Source organism: Haliaeetus albicilla, chromosome 29, assembly GCF_947461875.1.
Source record: "Haliaeetus albicilla chromosome 29, bHalAlb1.1, whole genome shotgun sequence".
In the NCBI taxonomy this organism is placed as follows: Eukaryota; Metazoa; Chordata; class Aves; order Accipitriformes; family Accipitridae; genus Haliaeetus; species Haliaeetus albicilla.
The window spans coordinates 5,918,707-5,940,220 of NC_091511.1; the positions used below are offsets into that span (position 1 = coordinate 5,918,707).

Below are 21,514 nucleotides of genomic sequence, written 5' to 3' on the forward strand. Positions count from 1 at the left end.
ATATCACCATGGTGATCGCACGCCGACACGGCCAGGGCAGTGACATCACCACGGTGACCACGCCGACACAGCCAGGGCAGTGACGTCACCGCGGTGACCTCACGCCGACACGGCCGTGGCAATGACATCATGGCGCCGACATCGCCGCGGCGCCCCGGCATCAACAGGTTCCTGGGGTGTCGGCCAGGCCCTGGGGGGGGGGGGGCGGGGAGCGGCTGTGAGGTCACTGGGCGTGGCAGTGGTGGCGATGACATCACAGGGAGGAAGGGGAGGGGCGTCCAGCAGGAGTTGGGTGGGGTGGGTGGGTGTGGTTGGGGGGTGGGGCAGTATTTGGGGGGCGGGGCTGTAGATGTGGGGCAGAGCTATCAGGGTGGGGCTGTACTGGGGGCGGAGCTTTGTTGGGTGGGGCAGGGCAGTACATGGGGGCGGGGCTGTAGGTGCAGGGTGGGGCAGTAGGTGTGGGGCAGTACTTGGGGTGGGGCAGTACTGGGGGTGGAGCCGGAGGTGTGGGGTGGGGCAGTACTGGGGGTGGGGCTGTAGGTGTGGGGCGGAGCTATCTGTGGGGTGGGGCTGTACTTGGGGGTGGAGCTATAGCTGTGGGGCGGGGCTCACCATGGCCCGCCGCAGGCGGGCGGCGTCGCCGGGGGGCAGCTGGGCCAGGCCCCCCCCGAAGGCCGTGGGGCAGCTGCCCCACACGTCCCGCAGCAGGTCCACCAGCCCCGCCTCCAGCTCTGGGGCGGGGTGGGCAGTGGTGAGACCCCGCCCCCTCCGCCCCGCGGCCACACCCAAGACCCCCCAACTACCCCCCAGCCCCACACCTCACCCCCCACCGACCCCCAAGTAGCCCCCCAAACCCCCCCAGCCCCACACTTCACTCCGTGGCCCCCAAGTAGCCCCCCCAGCCCCACATCCTGCCCCCAACCTCCCCCCAGCCCCACGTCAGCCCCAGCGACCCCCAATTACTCCCCCCGCCCCACACCTCACCCCCACTGACCCCCAAGTACCCCCCCAGCCCCACACCCAGCCCCCAGCCCCACATCTGCCCCCAACCTCCCCCCGAGCCCCACATCTGCCCCCCAACCTCCCCCAGCGACCCCCAAGTAGCCCCCCCGCCCCACACCTCACCCCCAGCGACCCCCAAGTACCCCCCCAGCCCCACATCTCTGCCCCCAGCCCCACATCCTGCCCCCCAACCTCCCCCAGCCACCAAGTACCCCCCTCGCAGCCCCACATCTCCCCCCCAGAACCCCCCCAGCCCCACATCTCCGCCCCCAGCCCCACACCTCACCCCCAGCGACCCCCAAGTACCCCCCCAGCCCCACATCCTGCCCCCAACCTCCCCCCAGCCCCACATCTCCGCCCCCAGCCCCACATCTCCCCCCCAGCCCCACATCCTGCCCCCCAACCTCCCCCCAGCCCCACACCTCACCCCCAGCGACCCCCAAGTACACCCCCAGCCCATCTCCCCCCCAACCTCCCCCAGCCACCCCCAAGTACCCCCCTCCCAGCCCCACATCTCCCCCCCAGAACCCCCCCCGCCCCACATCTCCGCCCCCAGCCCCACACCTCACCCCCAGCAACCCCCAAGTACCACCCCAGCCCCACATCCTGCCCCCCAACCTCCCCCAGCCACCCCCAAGTACCCCCCTCCCAGCCCCACATCTCCCCCCCAGAACCCCCCCCGCCCCACACCTCCCCCCCGCTGACCCCCAAGTAGCCCCCAGCCCCACATCTCCCCCCCAGCCCCACATCTCCCCCCCAGCCCCACATCCTGCCCCCCAACCTCCCCCCAGCCCCACACCTCACCCCCAGCGACCCCCAAGTACCCCCCCAGCCCCACATCTCCCCCCCAGAACCCCCCCCGCCCCACACCTCACCCCTGCTGACCCCCAAGTACCCCCCAGCCCCACATCTCCCCCCCAGAACCCCCCCCGCCCCACACCTCCCCCCCGCTGACCCCCAAGTAGCCCCCCCCAGCCCCACATCTCCCCCCCAGCGCGTACCGGGGGGCAGCCGCCCGCTCCCCACGACGCCGCCGCAGGCCCGGGGCAGCTCGGCCGCGTGTTCCCGCAGCTGGGGGGGGGGGGGGGGGTCAGGGGGGACCCCAGAACCCCCCCGGCCCCCCAAGTGCCCCCTCTGCCCCCCAAGTGCCCCCCGGCCCCCCAAGTTCCCGCTCACCCGGGGGGGGTCCCTGCGGTGCACCCCCAGCAGGTACTGGTAGACGGGCGGCTCCTCCCCCAGGTCCTGCCCCAGGGGCAGCGCCCCCAGCACCAGCGGCACCACCTGCCCCAGTACGGACCAGTATGGACCAGTGCCCCCTTCGTCCCCCTCCCGCTGCCCCCAGCACCTCCCTGTACCCCCCCATCCCCAGTACCCACCAGTATCCCCCCCAGCACCCCCGTTACTGCTCCCAGTACCTCCCGTTACCCCTCCCAACATCCCCAGTACCTCCCAGTCCTCCCCCAGCACCTCCCAGTACTCCTCCCAACATCCCCAGCACCTCCCAGTCCTCCCCCAGCACCTCCCAGTACTCCTCCCAACATCCCCAGTACCTCCCAGCACCCCCCAGTACCCCCCGAGCACCTCCCATCCCCCCCCAGTACCTCCCATTACCCCTCCCAGCATCCCCAGTACCCTCCCAGTTCTCCTCCCAGCATATCCCAGTACTGCCCCAGTACCTCCAGTACGTCCCAGTACGTCCCAGTACCCCTCCCAGCACTCCCCCGTACCTCCTGGTACTCCTCCAGCACCCACCAGTACCTCCCAGCATCCCCAGTTCCTCCCAGTCCCCCCCCCCAGCCCCTCCCAGCATCCCCCAGTCCCTCCCAGTACCCCCCCAGCGCCTCCCAGTCCCTCCCAGTACCAGCTGGGGCGGCAGCGTCCCGCCGTGCCTGGCCAAGGCGCCGCAGGCGTTGTCCCGCACCCGGCCCGGCCCCTCCCGCTTCAGCGCCTGCGTCAGCACGGCACGCCCCGGCCACGCCCTCCCGCGTCAAGGAAAACGGGGCGGGGCCACAGACCACGCGGGGAGGGGGAGTGGGCGGGGCTAGGACCCTCGGTGGGCGTGGCTTAGGGGCTCTGGGCGGGGCCCAGCAGGGCTAAGACTCAAGGGTGGGGCTGGGCTGGTGGCAAAAGGGCGTGGCTAAGCAGGTCGGGGAAAGGAGGGAGGGGCGTCGGGGCGTGGCGCACAGCAGGGCGGCCCCCGATTGGTTGGATACGCGCCGAGGGCGGGTCCGGCGGCCTCGGCCAGGCGCCCCATGGCGAAGAGGGCGTTGCTGCGCACCTCAGGGTGGGGGTCGCGGGTGGCCGCCGCCCCCAGGGCGGGGCCCAGGCGGGGCAGGAAGGGGGCCACGGCCCCGCCCAGCGCCGCGCCCGCTTCCCCCAGCGTGGCCGCCGCCCACGAGCGCTCCCCCACGCTGCGGCGACGCCCCTGGGGGGAGGGGAAGGGAGAGGGCGGGTCACCAAGATGCCTGGGTGTGGCCCCGCCCTGCCCCACCCCACCACGCCCCGATCCTCACCAGGGCGGCCAGGAGGTGGGGCAGGATCTCAGTGAAGAGGGGGGCGAAGGCCTCGCCCAGGGCCCCGCCCAGCGCCACCAGCCCCTCCCCCGCCAGCTCCCGCAGCTCCGCCTCCACCTCGGCCTGGGGGGGGGGAGGGGAGAGAGAGAAGAGGGCGTGGTCAGAGGGGGTGGTCAGAGGGGGGGTGGGCTGTGTCACACCCCAACACCCCCCCTGGACCCGCCCACAGCCGCGCCCACCTGCTCTTCGTCGTCATCGTCGCCGGCTCCACCTTCTAAGCAGGCGACCTGGGGGGCGGGGCAGGAGGGGGATGCAGAAAGCCCCGCCCTTCCCCAAACCCCACCCCCTCGCCCCCCCCTCCCCCGCACGTACCTTCCCCTTGATGACGTCAGCCAGCAGGCGGCCAATGGGAGCCAACAGGGCGGGGGGGAGGGCGGGGCCGGGCCCTTCCAGCACCCGCCCCAACGCCCCCAGGGCCCCCCGCGCCCCCCCGGGCGACGCCTCCGCCCGCGCCCCGCCCGCCAGCGCCCACAGCGCCCGCTCCAGCAGGGGGGCCACGCCTGCGGGCGGGGGACAGGGAGGGTCAGGCCACGCCCAGTGCCCCCCAGTCCCTCCCCTCACCCCCAAAACTGCTTTTTTTCACCCCAAAAAGGTGCCCAGGGGGCGGAGTTCTCACCGTCGGGCGGGGTCGGGGCGGGGCCCCCCCCCATGGCCAGGCAGAGGCTCCCCAGCGTCTCGTAGGCGGCGCGGCGGACCCCCGCCTGCGGGAACTGGGCGGGGCAGAGGGGTGGGACACGAGTGTGGGTGGGGCGCCCCCCCAATTTGGGGTGGGGCGGGGCGGGGCAGGGCGTCACCCACCTGCAGCAGCCCCAGTACGGCCTCCAGGCTGGGCTCCAGGTAGGGCAGGAAGGCGGCGCTGGGCCAAGAGGGGACACGCGCACACCAGTATAGACCAGTATAAACCAGTAACCCCCCCCACCCGCTCCCAGTCCCTCCCAGTCCCTCCCAGTTACCGGCTGTGCTCCGCCACCTCCCCCAGGGCCTCGCAGGCGTCCTCCACCTCCTGGGCATAGGCTCCGCCCACTTCCACCCTGGGGGCGGGGACAAAGGGTCAAGGGTGGGGTCGGCCACGGGCCCCGCCCTCTGCAAGCCCCGCCCCTCACTCGATAAGCTCCTCCTCTTCCTCCTCCTCCATTGGCTCCTCCCCTTCCTCCTCTTCCTCCTCCTCCTCATCATCGAAGAGCAGGAACGAATCGGGCACCTCTGAAGCTGCCTGGGTGGGGCAGGGGGGCGGGGTCAGGGCCAGGCCACGCCCCTTGCTCCACCCCAGCAGGGCCACACCCGCTGGGGGATTTGGGGTAAAAAAAAAAAAAAGGAAGAATTGGGGTGGGAACGAAGGGATTTGGGGGAATTAAGGCAAATTTGGGGGAAAATGGTGTGATTTCTGAGTAGGGGGCGGGGTCACAGGCATGGGGACACACCCGCCAGGGGATTTGGGGTGAAAAAAGGGAGAATTGGGGTGGGAACGAAGGGATTTGGGGGAATAAAGGCAAATTTGGGGGAAAACGGTGTGATTTCTGAGTAGGGGGCGGGGTGGGTGGGGTCAGGGGGCGGGGTCACAGGCATGGGGACACACCCGCCAGGGGATTTGGGGTGAAAAAAGGGGGAATTGGGGTGGGAACGAAGGGATTTGGGGGAATAAATGCAAATTTGGGGGAAAACGGTGTGATTTCTGAGTAGGGGGCGGGGTGGGTGGGGTCAGGGGGCGGGGTCACAGGCATGGGGACACACCCGCCAGGGGATTTGGGGTGAAAAAAGGGGGAATTGGGGTGGGAACGAAGGGATTTGGGGGAATAAAGGCAAATTTGGAGGAATAAAGGCAAATTTGGGGGAAAACAGTGTGATTTCTGAGTACAGGGCGGGGCGGGCGGGGTCAGGGGCGGGCCCTGCCGTCACTCACCGGGGGGGGCGGGCGCCGCAGGGCCCCCAGCAGGGCGGGGACGACGCGGGGCAGGAGCGGCCCCATCCCCTCCCCCAGCACCTCGGCCACCGCCCCGGCCAGCACGAACCTGGGGGGGGGAGGGGAGAGAAAAAATTGGGGGGGGGGGTCGTCCCTGGGGGGGGGGATTTTGGCGACCGAGGAGGGAAAAAGGGGGGTCCCGGGGGGATGGGGGGGGGCACTGGGGGTCCCAGGGAAATGGGGGGGGCACTGGGGGGGGTATAGGGGTCCCAGGGGTGACATGGGGGGTCCTGGGGGGATTATGGGGGTCCCAGGGGTGACACGGGGGGTCCTGGGGCAGCTATAGGGGTCCCAGGGGGACTAGGGGGGGGTCCTGGGGGTGACATGGGGGGGACTATGGGGGTCCCAGGGTGACATGGGGGTCCCACGAGACACTGAATGGTGTCTTGGGGGGCTACAAGGATCCCAGGGGGAGACTATAGGGGTCCTGGGGTGACATGGGGGTCCCAGGCGATACTGAACGGTGTCTTGGGGGGCTACAGGGGTCCCAGGGGTGACATGGGGGGGTCCCGGGGGCACCCAAGGGTGAGACAGGGGGACTATGGGGGTCCCAGGGTGACACGGGGGTCCCAGGAGACACTGTAAAGCGTCTTGGGGGGGACTATGGGGGTCCCAGGGGTGACAGGGGGGTCCTGAGGGGGACATGGGGGGTCCTGGGTGGGACTATGGGGGTCCCAGGGCGACATGGGGGTCCCAGGCGATACTGAACGGTGTCTTGGGGGGCTACAGGGGTCCCAGGGGTGACATGGGGGTCCTGGGAGTGACACAGGGGGACTGTGGGGGTCCCAGGGGTGATGGGGAGGGACTAGGGGGGTCTCAGGGATGACATTGGGGTCCCGGGGGCACCCAGGGGTGACACAGGGGGACTAAAGGGGTCCCAGGGTGACATGGGGGTCCCAGGAGACACTGTAAAGTGTCTTGGGGGGGACTATGGGGGTCCTGAGGGGGACATGGGGGTCCCAGGGGTGACACGGGGGGGACTATAGGGGTTGTGGGGGGACATGGGGGTCCCAGGCGATACTGAACGGTGTCTTGGGGGGGCTACCGGGGTCCCAGGGGTGACACAGGGGTCCTGGGAGTGACATGGGGGGACTATGGGGGTCCCAGGGGTGACACGGGGGTCCTGGGGGCACCCGAGGGTGACACAGGAGGACTACAGGGGTCCCAGGGTGACACGGGGGTCCCAGGAGACACTGAAGGGTGTCTTGGGGGGGCTACTGGGGTCCCAGGAGTGACACGGGGGTCCTGGGGCTGACATGAGGGGACTATGGGGGTCCCAGGGTGACATGGGGGTCCTGGGGGGGCACTGAAACGTGTCTTGGGGGGCTACAGGGGTCCCAGGGGTGACACGGGGGGGTCCCGGGGGCACCCAGGGTTGACACAGGGGGACTATGGGGGTCCCAGGGTGACACGGGGGTCCTGAGGGGGACATGGGGGGTCCTGGGTGGGACTATGGGGGTCCCAGGGGTGACAGGGGGGGACTAGAGGGGTTGTGGGGTGACGTGGGGGTCCCAGGCGATACTGAACGGTGTCTTGGGGGGCTACCGGGGTCCCAGGGGTGACACAGGGGTCCTGGGAGTGACACGGGGGGACTATGGGGGTCCCAGGGGGGACACGGGGGTCCCGGGGGTCCCACGCGGGGGGGACTCACATCACTCGCCGCCCCTCGGGCTCGTCCTCCTCCTCCGCCAGCCCCAGCCCCAGCTCCAGGGCGGCCACCAGCCCCTCCCCGGCCACCGGCCGGCCCAGTGCTCCCAGTACCCCTGTTGGGAGGGCAGCGGGGACACGCCTGGGTCCACCGCGGCCCCCCCAAAACCAACACCCCCCCCCCACGGCCCCCCCCAGACTCACCCAGGGCCTGGAGGCGTCGGGGTCGAGTCTCGGGGGGTCCCGGCTGCAGGAGGGGGGTCAGCGCCCGCAGGATGGGGCCCGCGTGGGGCTGGAGCTGCTCCCCGGCCGTGGAGGCTGGGGAGGGGGGGGGAGAAGTCGGGGGGGTCCCCAAAGCCTTGGGGGGGGCTTGGGACCCCCTGGGGGGTGGCATATGGGGGAGCTGAGGGGTCTCGAAGAGGGTTTGGGGGGGATTTTGGGGGTCCCTGGGGACAATTGGGGGTTTTGGGGGGGTAGTGGGGGTCCAGGTGGGATTTAGGGGTCCCTGGGTGGGGGAATTGGGGGGGGGGAGAGTCAGGGGGGTCCCCAAAACCTTGGGGGGGGCTTGGGACCCCCTGGGGGGCGGCATATGGGGGAGCTGAGGGGTCTCAAAGAGGGTTTGGGGGGGATTTTGGGGGTCCCTGGGGAGAACTGGGGGTTTTGGGGGGGGTAGTAGGGGTCCAGGTGGGATTTAGGGGTCCCTGGGGAGATCCCAGGAGGGTTGACAGGTCCCCAGAGTGATATGGGGGGGGAATTGGGGGTCCCAGGGGGGATTTGGGGGTCCCTGGGCAGGGGGGGGGAATCCCAGGGGGTTGAGAGGTCCCCAGAGCGATATGGGGGGGGAATTGGGGGTCCCAGGGGGGATTTGGGGGCTCTGAGAAGGGGTACGGGGGTCCCAGAGGGGAATGGGGGGGTCCCTGGGAAGGGTATGGGGGTTCCAGAGGGACTGACAGGTCCCCAGGGCGATATGGGGGGGTTGGGGGGGGGAATTGGGGGCCCCAGGGGGGATTTGGGGGCTCTGAGAAGGGGTACAGGGGTCCCAGAGGGGAATGGGGGGGTCCCTAGGAAGGGTATGGGGGTCCCAGTCCCCAGGGTGATATGGGGCGAGTTGGAGGAGGGAACTGGGGCAAACTGGGGGGGTCCCGGGTTGCTCTGAGGGTCCTGGAGAAAGTTTGGGGGGGGTCTCGAAGGGTAATTTAGCAGTTTTGGGGGGCCAGGGAAGAGAATGGGGGTGTGGAGGGGGGCGGTTTGGGGGTCCCGAGGGGGGGTTCGGGGACTCACCGAGGGAGTGGAGGGCGCTGAGCCCCAGCTCCACTTTCCGGGGGGGCCCCGAAAGTTCCAACGCCCCCAAAACGGTCTCCAGGACGGGGGGCAGCCAGGGACCCACCCCCTCTCCTGGGGACGGGGGGACACCGGGGTCCTCACCCAAACGCCGGGGGGTGTCCCCCCCGAAATATCGGGGTGTCTCCCCCCAAATATGGGGGTGTGCCCCCAAAATATGGGGGTGTCCCCCCCCCAAAATATCGGGGTCCCTACCGAGACACTCGAGGAGACTCTCCAGGATGTACCAGGCCTTGGCGGGGGGGGGCCGGACCCCCGGGTCCCCTCCCAGAGCCGCCAGCGCCGCCGGCAACGCCGCCTCCGCCACCGCTGTCACCTCCGGCTGCGCACCAGTAAAGACCGGTATGGACCAGTAAGGGCGGGTGGGAATGCAGGGTCTCCAAACTACCCCCCCACAACCCCCGGCAGGCTGTTCCAGGGTCCTCCCAGCATGAACCAGTACAGTTCAGAACTTTCCAGTACAGACAACGCTCCTACCAGTGCTTCCCATTACAATCCAAACCCATCCCAGTATAACTTAAGACCCCCCCAGTATAACTGAAGAGCTCCCTGTATAGCTATAGCCCTCCCAGTTTCTCCGAGTATGGTTTAGCAGCTCCCAGTATGGCCCAGAACCCCCCCCAGTGCTCCCCAGCAGAACCCAGAAGCCTCCCAGTATAGTGTACAGACTCCCCATGCCCCCCAGCACAGCCCAGAGCCCTCCCAGTACAGCATACAGCCCCCCCCATGCCCCCCAGTACAGCCCAGAGCCCTCCCAGTATGGCGTATGGTCCTCCCTGTGCCCCCAGTACAGCCCAGAGCCCTCCCAGTATGGCGTACAGTCCTCCCAGTGCTCCCCAATACAGCTCACAGCCCTCCCAGCACAGCCCAGAACCCTCCCAGTATGCCATATGGTTCTCCCAGTGTCCCCCAGTACAGCCCAGAGCCCTCCCAGTATGGCGTACAGTCCTCCCAGTGCTCCCCAATACAGCTCACAGCCCTCCCAGCACAGCCCAGAACCCTCCCAGTATGCCATATGGTTCTCCCAGTGCCCCCAGTACAGCCCAGAGCCCTCCCAGTATGGCATACAGTTCTGCCAGTGCTCCCCAATACAACTCACAGCCCTCCCAGTACGGCCCAGAGCCCTCCCAGTATGCCATATGGTTCTCCCAGTGCCCCCAGTACACCCCAGAGCCCTCCCAGTATGGCATACAGTCCTCCCAGTGCTCCCCAATACAGCTCACAGCCCTCCTAGTACAGCCCAGAACCCTCCCAGTATGCCATATGGTTCTCCCAGTGCCCCCAGTACACCCCAGAACCCTCCCAGTATGGCATACAGTTCTCCCAGTGCTCCCCAATACAGCCCAAAGCCCTCCCACTATGCCATATGGTTCTCCCAGTGTCCCCCAGTACAGCCCAGAGCCCTCCCAGTATGGCATACAGTCCTCCCAGTGCTCCCCAATACAGCCCACAGCCCTCCCAGTAAGGCTCAGGTCCCTCCCAGTACAACCCAACACCCCCCAGTATCACCTAGCACCCTCCCAGAACGTCCCATTGCACCCCAGCATAGCCCAAAGCCTTCCCAGTGCTCTCCAGCACATCCCAGCCCTCTCCCAGTACATCCCAGTGCTCCCAGTACGGCCCAGTACCTGCAGGCAGTCGGCCAGGCTGCGCAGGGCGAAGGCGGCCGCCCCCCGCACGGAGGATTCGGGGTCCCCCAGCCCCCCCCGCAGCACCCCCAGCGCCGGCTCCAGGTACCTGGGGGGGGGGGGGGGCACCCACGGGGTCAGGCACCCCAAAACACCCCAAATCCCCCCAAACGGCCCCAAAACTGCCCCCCCCCCGAAAAACCCCAAATACCGGCAAATACAAGTCCCTGACCCCCCCCGATCCCCCCAAAATACCCCCAACAGGCAACGCGCCCCCCAAATCACCCCCAAAAAAACATCAAATCACCCCAAACTGTCCCCTCAAACGCCATGACCCCCCCAAAATCCCCCAGAGCACCCAAACCCCGCTAAATCCCCCCAAATCCCCCCAAACCCCAAAATTCCCTTAACGCCCCCCAAACCCACTGAGCCCCCCCAAATCCCCCAACCCCCCCAAACCCCAAAATCCCCCAAATCCCCTTAAACCCCCCAAAATCCACTGAACCCCCCAATCCCCCCAAATCCCCCCTAAACCCCAAAATCCCCTTAACCCCCCCAAAACCCACTGAACCCCCCCAAAATCGCCCCAACCTCCCCAAATCCCCCCAAACCCCCCAAATCCCCTTAACCCCCCCAAAACCCACTGAACCCCCCCAAAATCCCCTTAAACCCCCCGAAACCCACTGAATCCCCCCAAATCCCCCCCAGCCCCCCTAAATCCCCTTAACCCCCCCAAACCCCCCAAATCCCCCCCAAACCCCCAAAACCCAATGAACCCCCCCAAATCCCCCCAAACCCCTTAAACCCCCTCAAAACCCACCGACCTCCCCCCAAAATCCCTTTAAATTCCCCCAAAACCCACCGAACCCCCCCAAATCCTCTTAAACTCCCCCTGAAACCCACTAAACTCCCCCAAATCCCCCCAAAATCCCCTTAAATCCCCCAACCCCCCCCAAAATCCCCTTAAACTCCCCCAAAGCCCACAACCCCCCCAAAATCCCCTTAAACCCCCCAAACCCCCCCAAAATCCACCAACCCCCCCCAAATCCCCTTAAACCCCCCCAAATCTCACTGAGCCCCCCAAATCCCCTTAAACCCCCCCTTAAACCTACTGAGTCCCCCCAAATGCCCCCCAACCCCCCCAAATCCCCTTAAACCCCCCCAAAACCCCCCCAAAACCCACCAAACCCCCAAATCCCCCAACACCCCAAAATCCCCTTGACCTCCCCCAAACCTCCCCAAATTCCCCCCCAAACCTCCAAAATCCCCTTAACCCCCCCAAAACCCACTGAACCCCCCAAAACCCCCAAAATCCCCTTAAACCCCCCCAAAACCCACTGAACCACCCCCAAAATCCCCTTAAACCCCCCCAAAATCCACCGACCCCCCCCAAATCCCCTTAAACCTCCCCAAAATCCACCGAAACCCCCAAAACCCCCAAACCCCAAAATCCCCTTAAACCCCCCCAAAACCCACAACCCCCCCCAAAATCGCCTTAAAACCCCCAAAATCGCCTTAAAACCCCCCCAAAATCCCCTTAAACCCCCAAAACCGCCTTAAAACCCCCCAAAATCCCCTTAAAACCCCCAAAATCGCCTTAAAACCCCCCCAAAATCCCCTTAAACCCCCCAGAACCCCCCAAAATCCCCTTAAACCCCCCCAAACCCACAAAACGCCCCCAAAATCCCCTTAAACCCCCCAAAATCGCCTTAAAACCCCCCCAAAATCCCCTTAAACCCCCCAAAACCCCCCAAACCCCCCAAAATCCCCTTAAACCCCCCCAAACCCACAACCCCCCCCAAAATCCCCTTAAACCCCCCCCAAAACCCACCGACCCCCCCCAAAACCCACCGAACCCCCCCAAAATCCCCTTAAACTCCCCCTTAAACCTACTGAATCCCCCAAATGCCCCCCAACCCCCCCCCCAAATCCCCTTAAACCCCCCCAAAATCCCCTTAACCCCCCCCCGGCCCCCCCCCAAATTTGGGGGTCACTCACCGCCGCCGCAGGGGCTCCCCGCACCCCCCCGCCAGCGCCCCCAGCGCCAGCAGCCCCCCCTTGCGGGCGCCCGCCCGGGGGCTCCCCAAAGCTGCCTCCAGCAGCGGCAGCTGGGGGGGGGGGGAAGAAAAAAGGGGCTCAGGGACCCCCCAAAACGGGGGGGTACCCCGAAACGAGACCCCAGAGCCCGCAGTGAACCCCCCCCTCGAACCCCCAAATCCCACACACACCCAGGGAACCCCAAATAGTCCGGGGACCCCCAAACCTCCCAGGGACCCCCCCAAAATCCCCAGGGACCCCAAAACCTCCCAGGGACCCCCCCCAAAACCTCCCCAGGGACCCCCCAAATTCCCCCAGGGACTCCAAAACCCCCCAGGGACCCCCCCAAATCCCCAGGGACCCCCCCCAAGGACCCCATGGGGACCCCAAAACCATCCCAGGGACCCCAAAACCTCCCAGGAACCCCAAAACCCCCCCAGGGACCCCATGGGGACCCCAAAACCTCCCAGGGACCCCAACCCCCCCCCCAGGGACCCCATGGGGACCCCAAAACCTCCCAGGGACCCCCCCAAATTCCCCCAGGGACTCCAAAACCCCCCAGGGACCCCCCCAAAATCCCCAGGGACCCCCCCAAAACCATCCTAGGGACCCCATGGGGATCCCAAAACCTCCCAGGGACCCCCCCAAAATCCCCCACGGACTCCAAAACCCCCCAGGGACCCCCCCAAAATCCCCCAGGGACCCCATGGGGACCCCAAAACCTCCCAGGGACCTGCCCCCCTCCCTCCAGGGACCCCAAAACCTCCCAAAGAACCCCTGACCCCCCACCAGAGACCCCAAAACCCTCCCAGGGACCCCATGGGGACCCCAAAACCTCCCAGGGACCCCCCCCAAACCCCCCCAGGGACCCCAAAACCTCCCAGTGACTCCCTCCAAAACCTCCCCGGGGACCCCATGGGGACCCCAAAACCTCCCAGGGACCCCCCCAAATTCCCCCAGGGACTCCAAAACCTCCCAGGGACCCCCCCCAAATTCCCCCAGGGACCCCATGGGGACCCCAAAACCTCCCAGGGACCCCCCAACCCCCCCAGGGACCCCAAAACCTCCCAGGGACCCCCCCCAAATTCCCCCAGGGACCCCATGGGGACCCCAAAACCTCCCAGGGACCCCCCAACCCCCCCAGGGACCCCAAAACCTCCCAGGGACCCCCCAAAACTCCCAAATCCCCCCCGGGACCCCCCCAAACCTCACCAGCTGCTGGAGCAGTTTTTCGGGGGGCAGCCCCACGGCCAGAGCATCCAGGGCCTGTGGGAAATTTTGGGGGGGGGGGGGGGGGGGGTGTCACGGGGACCTTGAAGCCCCCAGGGAACCCCCCAAAACCAGGGATACCCCCCTCAAAAAAAAGGAACCCCTAAAACTGTGGGAATCAGCCCAAAATAAGGGTGCCCCCTCCCAGAGACCCCCAAAAGCCAAGGAAATCCCCCCCAAACCAGGGCAATGGCCCCCCCCCAAAATGAAGAACAATCTTCAAAAATGGGGAAATGCCCCCAAAATAGGGGGACCCCCCCCCAAAATGAGCAAAAATCCACCCAAAAAAGAAAAAATACGCCCCCCTAATAAAAAAATGTGCCTAAAATTCAAACGAGGCCCCAAAATACAGAAATTGTCCCCCCCAAAAAAGGGACCCCCCCAAAAAAAATGGGGAGAAAAAACCCCCAAATTGGGAAAACAGCCCCCAAAATAGGGTGAAATGAAAGAAAAGTGGGTGAAGTGAAAGAAAATTGGGGGGAAATCCCCTCAAATTGGACAAAATACTCCAAAAATTGGACCCCCCCAAAGGAAAAAATATCCAAAATTGGGGAAAATCTCCCCCAAAAAGGGACCCCCACGCACACAAAAATGGGAAAAAAAACCCCAAAATCGGGAAAACCTCCCCCAAAATGGAGGGAAATGAAAAAAATTGGGGGGAAACGAAAGGAAACTGGGAGGGAAACGAAAGGAAACTGGGAGGGAAACGAAAGGAAACTGGGAGGGAAACGAAAGGAAACTGGGAGGGAAACGAAAGGAAACTGGGAGGGAATCCCCTCAAATTGGACAAAATACTCCAGAAATGGGAAAAAATCCCCCCCCCCCCCCCGCAAAGGAAAAAGTGTCCAAAATTAGAGAAAGTGTCCCCCAAAAAGGGACCCCCCGCATGCAAAAATGAGAAAAAAACCCTAAAATCAGGAAAACCTCCCCCAAAAGGGGGGAAAATGAAAGGAAATTGGGGGGAAATCCCCTCAAATTGGACAAAATACTCCAGAAATTGGAAAAAAAACCCCACCCCCGCAAGGAAAAAATGTCCAAAATTGGGGAAAATCTCCGCAAAAAAGGAACACCCCCACGCAAAAATAGGAAAAAAACCCCACCAAATTGGGAAAACCTCCCCCAAAATGAAGTGAAATCGAAGAAAATTGGGAAGAAATGAAAGGAAATTGGGGGGGAAGGGAAAGGAAATTGGGGGGGAAGGGAAAGGAAATTGGGGGGGAAGGGAAAGGAAATTGGGGGGGAAGGGAAAGGAAATTGGGGGGGAAATCCCCTTGAATTGGACAAAATACTCCAGAAATTGGAAAAAATCTCCCCCCCCCCGCCGCAAAGGAAAAAATGTCCAAAATTGGGGAAAATCTCCCCAAAACAGGGACACCACCCCCCCCCCGGAAAAAATGGGGAAAAAAAAAAAACCAAATTGGGAAAACGTCCCCCAAATGGGGGGAAAATGAAAGGAAATTGCGGGGAAAATGAAAGGAAATTGGGGGGAAAATGAAAGGAAATTGGGGGGAAATCCTCTCAAATTGGACAAAATACTCCAGAAATGGGAAAAAATCCCCCCCGCAAAGGAAAAATTGTCCAAAATTAGGGAAAATCTCCCCAAAACAAGGACCCCCGCCCCGTGCTGACCTGGGCGGCGGCGTGTCGGGGGCTGGGCCCCCCCCGGCCTTCGTCCCCCCCCCTCCTCCTCCTCCTCCTCGGGGTCCGGGCGCCCGGGGGGGGGGTCGGCGCAGAGGGGGGTCAGGAGCCCCCCCAGGACGGGGGCCAGCAGCCCCCCCCGCAGCAGCACCTGCACCAGTACGGCCCAGTATGGCTCAGGGCCTTCCCAGTATATGCAAGACACCACCCAGTGCCACCCAGCACTGCCCGGTGTCCCCCCAGTAGATCCCAGTCACCTCCCAGCACCGCCCAGCATGGCCCAGTGCCCCCCAGCACAGCTCAGTGCCCTCCAGCACAGCCCAGTGCCCTCCCAGCATCTCCCAGTATACCCCAGCGCCCTCCCAGCATCTCCCAATACACCCCAAAACCCTCCCAGTGCCTCCCAGTATACCCCAGCGCCCTCCCAGCGCCTCCCAGTTCACCCCAGCGCCCTCCCAGCGCCTCCCAGTTCACCCCAGCGCCCTCCCAGCATCTCCCAGCGCCCTCCCAGCATCTCCCAGCGCCCTCCCAGCGCCCTCCCAGTTCACCCCAGCGCCTCCCAGTCCACCCCAGCGCCCTCCCAGTCCACCCCAGCGCCCTCCCAGCGCCCTCCCAGTACACCCCAGCGCCCTCCCAGCACCTCCCAGTTCACCCCAGCGCCCTCCCAGCACCCTCCCAGTCCACCCCAGTGCCCTCCCAGCGCCCTCCCAGTCCACCCCAGCGCCCTCCCAGCATCTCCCAGCGCCTCCCAGTCCACCCCAGCGCCCTCCCAGCACACCCCAGCACACCCCAGCGCCCTCCCAGCGCCTCCCAGTTCACCCCAGCACCCTCCCAGCATCTCCCAGCACACCCCAGCGCCCTCCCAGTCCACCCCAGCGCCCTCCCAGTCCACCCCAGCGCCCTCCCAGCACACCCCAGCACACCCCAGCGCCCTCCCAGTTCACCCCAGCGCCCTCCCAGCGCCTCCCAGTCCACCCCAGCGCCCTCCCAGCACCTCCCAGTCCACCCCAGCGCCCTCCCAGTCCACCCCAGCGCCCTCCCAGCACCTCCCAGTTCACCCCAGCGCCCTCCCAGCACCTCCCAGTCCACCCCAGCGCCCTCCCAGCACACCCCAGCGCCCTCCCAGTCCACCCCAGCGCCCTCCCAGCACCTCCCAGTTCACCCCAGCGCCCTCCCAGCGCCTCCCAGTCCACCCCAGCGCCCTCCCAGTCCACCCCAGCGCCCTCCCAGCACCTCCCAGTTCACCCCAGCGCCCTCCCAGTCCACCCCAGCGCCCTCCCAGCACCTCCCAGTCCACCCCAGCGCCCTCCCAGCTCACCTTGGGGCGTTTCTGGGCGAGGAAGGTGACGGTGGCCAAAGCCCTCACCCGCACGGCGTCACCCCGCGACTCGTCCCCCCCGACCTGCGGGCCCGGACGGACGCCTGGGTCCCTCGAACGCCTGGGTGCCCCCCCCCCCCCAGGCACCCATGGGACCCCCCCGGACACCTGGGTCCCCCCCCAGGCACCCATGGGACCCCCCCCCCAGGGTTACCTGAAGGCAAAAATCAAGCAGAGGTCGAAGGTGAGGGGTCACGGCGGCGGGGTCGGCCTCCACGAACTCGTCCAGCACCTCCAGGGCCTCGGTCCCCCGTTCCTGGGGGGGGGGAACCCCAAATTTTAGGGGGGGTCCCCAAAACCACCGAAAGCCCCCCCAAATCTGCCCTTAAAGCAGCTTTGGGCACCCCAGAAACGGCGTTAGGATACCCCCAAAACCAGCACGGTGCCTCAAAATACCCCAAAATGGCCCAGGGGGGGGAGACCCAAAACACCCCAAATTGTCCCCAAGCCCCCCCAAAACGAGTCCTGGGAACCTTTGAGGAGCCTTGAAACCGCCCAAAAGGACCCCGGAATCTTTTAGGGGTGCCCTGAGCTGGCCCAAGACCCCCCAAAATGGCTCCAGATCCTCCCCAAATGGCCGAGAGCCCCCCGAAATGGCCGAGAGCCCCCCCAAAACATCCTGGTGTCCCGTCGTCCCCCCCCCCAATTCACCTCGTCAGCGTCGAGCAGCGTTTTTAGGGCCGTGAGGATGTCGGGGAGCAGCGACCGCAGCAGCTCCTGGAAAAAGGAAAAAAGGCAAAAAAAAACCAATTTGGGGGGGCCCCGAAACCATCGGGGGGGCCCCGAAACGGCCACAGGGCACCCCAAAACCCTCCCGGGCCCGAAACGGATCTTCCTGGGTCTCGAAATGGCTGGTTTTGGCCCTAAAAATGGCCACTTCGAGGCGAGGGTTCAGGAACCGCTGCGGGGAGCCACGCGACCAACGTTTTGGGGTGTGAAACCGCTATTTCGGGGAGCGCCAAAACCTGACGTTTTTAGACACTGTTTCGGCCACAAAAGCATCATTTTAGATAAGCGCAAAAACCGTCGTTTTGGGGGAGCCTGGAAACCACCGTTTTGGTGCCCCCAAACCCTCTGTTCCGGGATTCCTTGAAACTGCTGCTTTGGGTGGACCCATTTTGGGGCTGGAAACCGCCATTTTGGGAAGCCCTAAACCCACCATTTTGGGGTGAACGAAACCGCCGCCCTGGGGCTCCTTGAAACTCTCTTTTTGGGGCTGGAAATGATTCTTTTGGGGCTCGAAAGCATCTTTTTGGGGCTGGGAAGGATCCTTTCGGGGAAACTCAAAACCGCTTTTTACTGGAGGAACTAGAAACCGCCGTCCGGGGGACACACACACGCCCCGAAACCGCCCCCACTCACCGTGTGGGTGTCCCCCAACATGGCCGCCAGCCCCCCCAGTGCCCGCAGGCCGTACGCCATGGGGCCGGGAGGCACCCCGGGAGCGAGGGCCCCCCGACACAGGGCGGCCAAGGGGGGGCCGTGGGGGGCCAGGGCTTGGGGGGCCGCATCCAGCGCCGCGCTCAGCACCAGCAGGGCTGCCTGGTGGGGGGGGGGGGGGGGCAAAATGGGGTGTGGGGAACCTCGAAACCGACCCTTGGGGGTCCATAGGGGGAGTAAACAGGACATGGGGGGGGCTCAAAACCACCATTAACTGCCCCCCTCCCTCCAAATTGCCCCTTCTGTGTCTTTGGGGCAATTTGGGGGGAGGGGGGGGTAAGGTTTAAAACGGGGTGCGGGGAGCCTCGAAACCACCCCCCCCCGGTGATGGCATTAATTGCCCCCCTCCCTCCGAATTGCCCCTTCTGTGACATTGGGGCAATTTGGGGGGGTGGTAAGGTTTAAAATGGGGTGCGGGGAGCCTCGAAACCACCCCCCCAGTGATCAGATTAATTGCCCCCCTCCCTCCAAATTGCCCCTTCTGTGACATTGGGGCAATTTGGGGGGGTGGGGTTTAAAATGGGGCACGGGGAGCCTCGAAACCACCCCCCCGTGATGGGATTAATTGTCCCCCTCCTCCCAAAATTGTCCCTTCTGTGTCTTTGGGGCAATTTGGGGGGGTGGTAAGGTTTAAAATGGGGCACGGGGAGCCTTGAAACCACCCCCCCGCTAATCAGATTAATTGCCCCCCTCCCTCCAAATTGCCCCTTCTGTGTCTTTGGGACAATTTGGGGGGGGTGATCGGATTAATTGCCCCCCTCCTCCCGAATTGCCCCTTTTCTGTGTCTTTGGGGCAATCTGGGGGGGTGGTAAGGTTTAAAATGGGGTGTGGGGAGCCTCGAAACCACCCCCTGGCGATCGGATTAATTGCCCCCCCTCCCCCCAAACTGCCCCTTCTGTGACTTTGGGGCAATTTGAGGGGTGGTGGGGTTTTAAATGCGGTGTGGGGAGCCTCGAAACCACCCCCCCCCGTGCTCAGGGGAGGGGGAATAAGACACGGGGGGGGTCCTCGACAGCACCCTTACCTCCTGGCGGGGGGGCTGGGGGTCACGGGCCGCCTCCTGCACCCAGGTCCCGAGGGGGCCCCAAGCGCTGAGCCCCCCCCGGCGCAGCACCAGGGCCCCCAGTTGGGCCAGGGCCACCGTCACCGCGTGCCTGGGTCGGGGGGGGGACGAGACACCGACATAAGGATTTGGGGGGGGGGCCTTGAAACCACCAGGCTGGGGTTCCCCGAAACCGCCGGGATCTGGGGAGGGGGGAGCCCCGAAACCGCCGCACTCACTCAGTCTCCTGCTCCAGGGCCTGGGCCAAGAGGGAGGGGAGCCTGCGGGGGGGGGGGGGGGCGTGGCAGGCGTTAGCCCCGCCCACTCTGCCACAGAGCCCCGCCCCCCGACATAGAGGGCGTGGCAAAGATTATACACGCCCCTTTTGGCAGCTAGCCACGCCCCCCATTCCCAATTCTGCCCGCGGGGGCGTGGCATAGGGGCCCCGCCCTGTGTCGGAAAAGGGGCGTGGCAGCCGCTAGCCCCGCCCCCAGCCCCACCTCTGCCGCAGGGCCGGGTCCAGCCGCTTCCATCCCCCCAAGAGCCGCCGGCGCAGCAGAACGGCGGCCAATTGCCGGACCTGGGGGGGGGGAAATCGCAATGGGGGGGTCAGGGGAACCCCAAAACCGGCGAGGAGCATCGTGGAAGAGGGGTGGGGGGCTGGACCCCGCGGTCCCCTCCCAGCGCCGCCGGCAACGCCGCCTCCGCCACCGCTGTCACCTCCGACTGCACACCAGTAAAGACCGGTATGGACCAGTAAGGTCGGGTGGGAATGCAGGGTCTCCAAACTACCCCCCCCCCAACCCCCGGCAGGCTGTTCCAGGGTCCTCCCAGCATAAACCAGTACAGTTCAGAACTTCCCAGTACAGACAACGCTCCTACCGGTGCTTCCCATTACGATCCAAACCCATCCCAGTATAACTTAAGAGCCCCCCAGTACAGGTATAGCCCTCCCACTTTCTCCAAGTATGGTTTAACATCTCCCAGTATGGCCCAGGACCCCCCCAGAGCTCCCCAGTAGAACCCAGAAGCCTCCCAGTACAGCATACAGCCCCCCCCACGCCCCCCAGTACAGCCCAGAGCCCTCCCAGTATGGCTTAAAGCCCTCCCCGTGCCCCCCAGTACAGCCCAGAGCCCTCCCAGTACGGCGTACAGCCCTCCCCGTGCCCCCCAGTACAGCCCAGAGCCCTCCCAGTACAGCCCAGAGCCCTCCCAGTACCCCCAGTACAGCCCAGAGCCCTCCCAGTACCCCCAGTACAGCCCAGAGCCCTCCCAGTACCCCCAGTACAGCCCAGAGCCCTCCCAGTATGGCTTAAAGCCCTCCCCGTGCCCCCCAGTACAGCCCAGAGCCCTCCCAGTATGGCTTAAAGCCCTCCCAGTACCCCCAGTACAGCCCAGAGCCCTCCCAGTACCCCCAGTACAGCCCAGAGCCCTCCCAGTATGGCTTAAAGCCCTCCCCATGCCCCCCAGTACAGCCCAGAGCCCTCCCAGTACCCCCAGTACAGCCCAGAGCCCTCCCAGTACCCCCAGTACAGCCCTCCCCATGCCCCCCAGTACAGGCCAGAGCCCTCCCAGTATGGTGTACAGCCCCCCCATGCCCCCCAGTACAGCCCAGAGCCCTCCCAGTACCCCCAGTACAGCCCTCCCCGTGCCCCCCAGTACAGCCCAGAGCCCTCCCAGTACCCCCAGTACAGCCCTCCCCATGCCCCCCAGTACAGGCCAGAGCCCTCCCAGTATGGTGTACAGCCCCCCCATGCCCCCCAGTACAGCCCAGAGCCCTCCCAGTACGCCCAGTACAGCCCTCCCCGTGCCCCCCAGTACAGCCCAGAGCCCTCCCAGTACGCCCAGTACAGCCCAGAGCCCTCCCAGTACGCCCAGTACAGCCCTCCCCATGCCCCCCAGTACAGGCCAGAGCCCTCCCAGTATGGCCTACAGCCCCCCCATGCCCCCCAGTACAGCCCAGAGCCCTCCCAGTACCCCCAGTACAGCCCAGAGCCCTCCCAGTACCCCCAGTACAGCCCTCCCCGTGCCCCCCAGTACAGCCCAGAGCCCTCCCAGTATGACGAGGTCGGGACCTGCGGCCGGGGGGCGGCGCTGAGGAGGAGGCCGAGGCGGGCGGGGGTCTGGGGGTCTGCGAAGGCTTCGCGGAGGCGGGCGGTGGCCTGCGGGGGGCTGGTGGTCAGCGAGGGGGGGTCTCCGTGGTTTATTTTATTCCCCCCCCTCCCCCTCCCCGGGCTGGGTGTCCGTTACCCGGCGGATGACGTCGCTGTCCGGTTCCAGCAGCTCCGCGAGGAGCCGCTCCAGGTCGGGCGCCGCCATTTTGTGAGAGAGAAGGGAAGAGGAGGGGAAGAAACGAGGCAGAGCGGCGGAAGGGGGCGGGGCGGAAAGCCCTTCTGGGCGCCCCGGAGGACTGAGAGACTCGCTGGTCGGCGGCGCCGCCGCCGCGGTCTTAAAAGGGCGACGCCAGCCGGCGGCGCAAGGGGCGGGGTCAAGGCGGTGGGCCCCACCCCCTTTCTTAAAAGGGCAACGCCGCTTGCCCACGCCCACACCCAAATGAC

General features: G+C 65.7%; 1 protein-coding gene across 1 annotated transcript; it reads right to left on the reverse strand.

Annotated features, from left to right (window-relative positions):
* Positions 1-80: 80 nt before the first annotated feature.
* Positions 81-21,352, reverse strand: IPO4 (importin 4). The gene is made up of 32 exons (XM_069773900.1): positions 21,207-21,352; positions 21,032-21,118; positions 19,457-19,536; positions 19,196-19,237; positions 18,939-19,068; positions 17,836-18,015; positions 17,125-17,190; positions 16,628-16,729; positions 16,414-16,497; positions 15,087-15,246; positions 14,122-14,174; positions 13,401-13,454; positions 12,150-12,259; positions 10,152-10,260; positions 8,719-8,845; positions 8,464-8,577; positions 7,387-7,500; positions 7,187-7,298; positions 5,476-5,584; positions 4,679-4,788; positions 4,529-4,606; positions 4,374-4,431; positions 4,192-4,285; positions 3,888-4,075; positions 3,755-3,802; positions 3,516-3,638; positions 3,216-3,427; positions 2,864-2,981; positions 2,179-2,283; positions 2,004-2,073; positions 613-731; positions 81-190 (listed from the first exon to the last, which is right to left on the reverse strand). Exons 1-32 carry the CDS (start codon positions 21,273-21,275, stop codon positions 161-163), a joined length of 3,255 nt encoding a protein of 1,084 aa, XP_069630001.1. The 5' UTR covers positions 21,276-21,352; the 3' UTR covers positions 81-160.
* Positions 21,353-21,514: the final 162 nt, after the last annotated feature.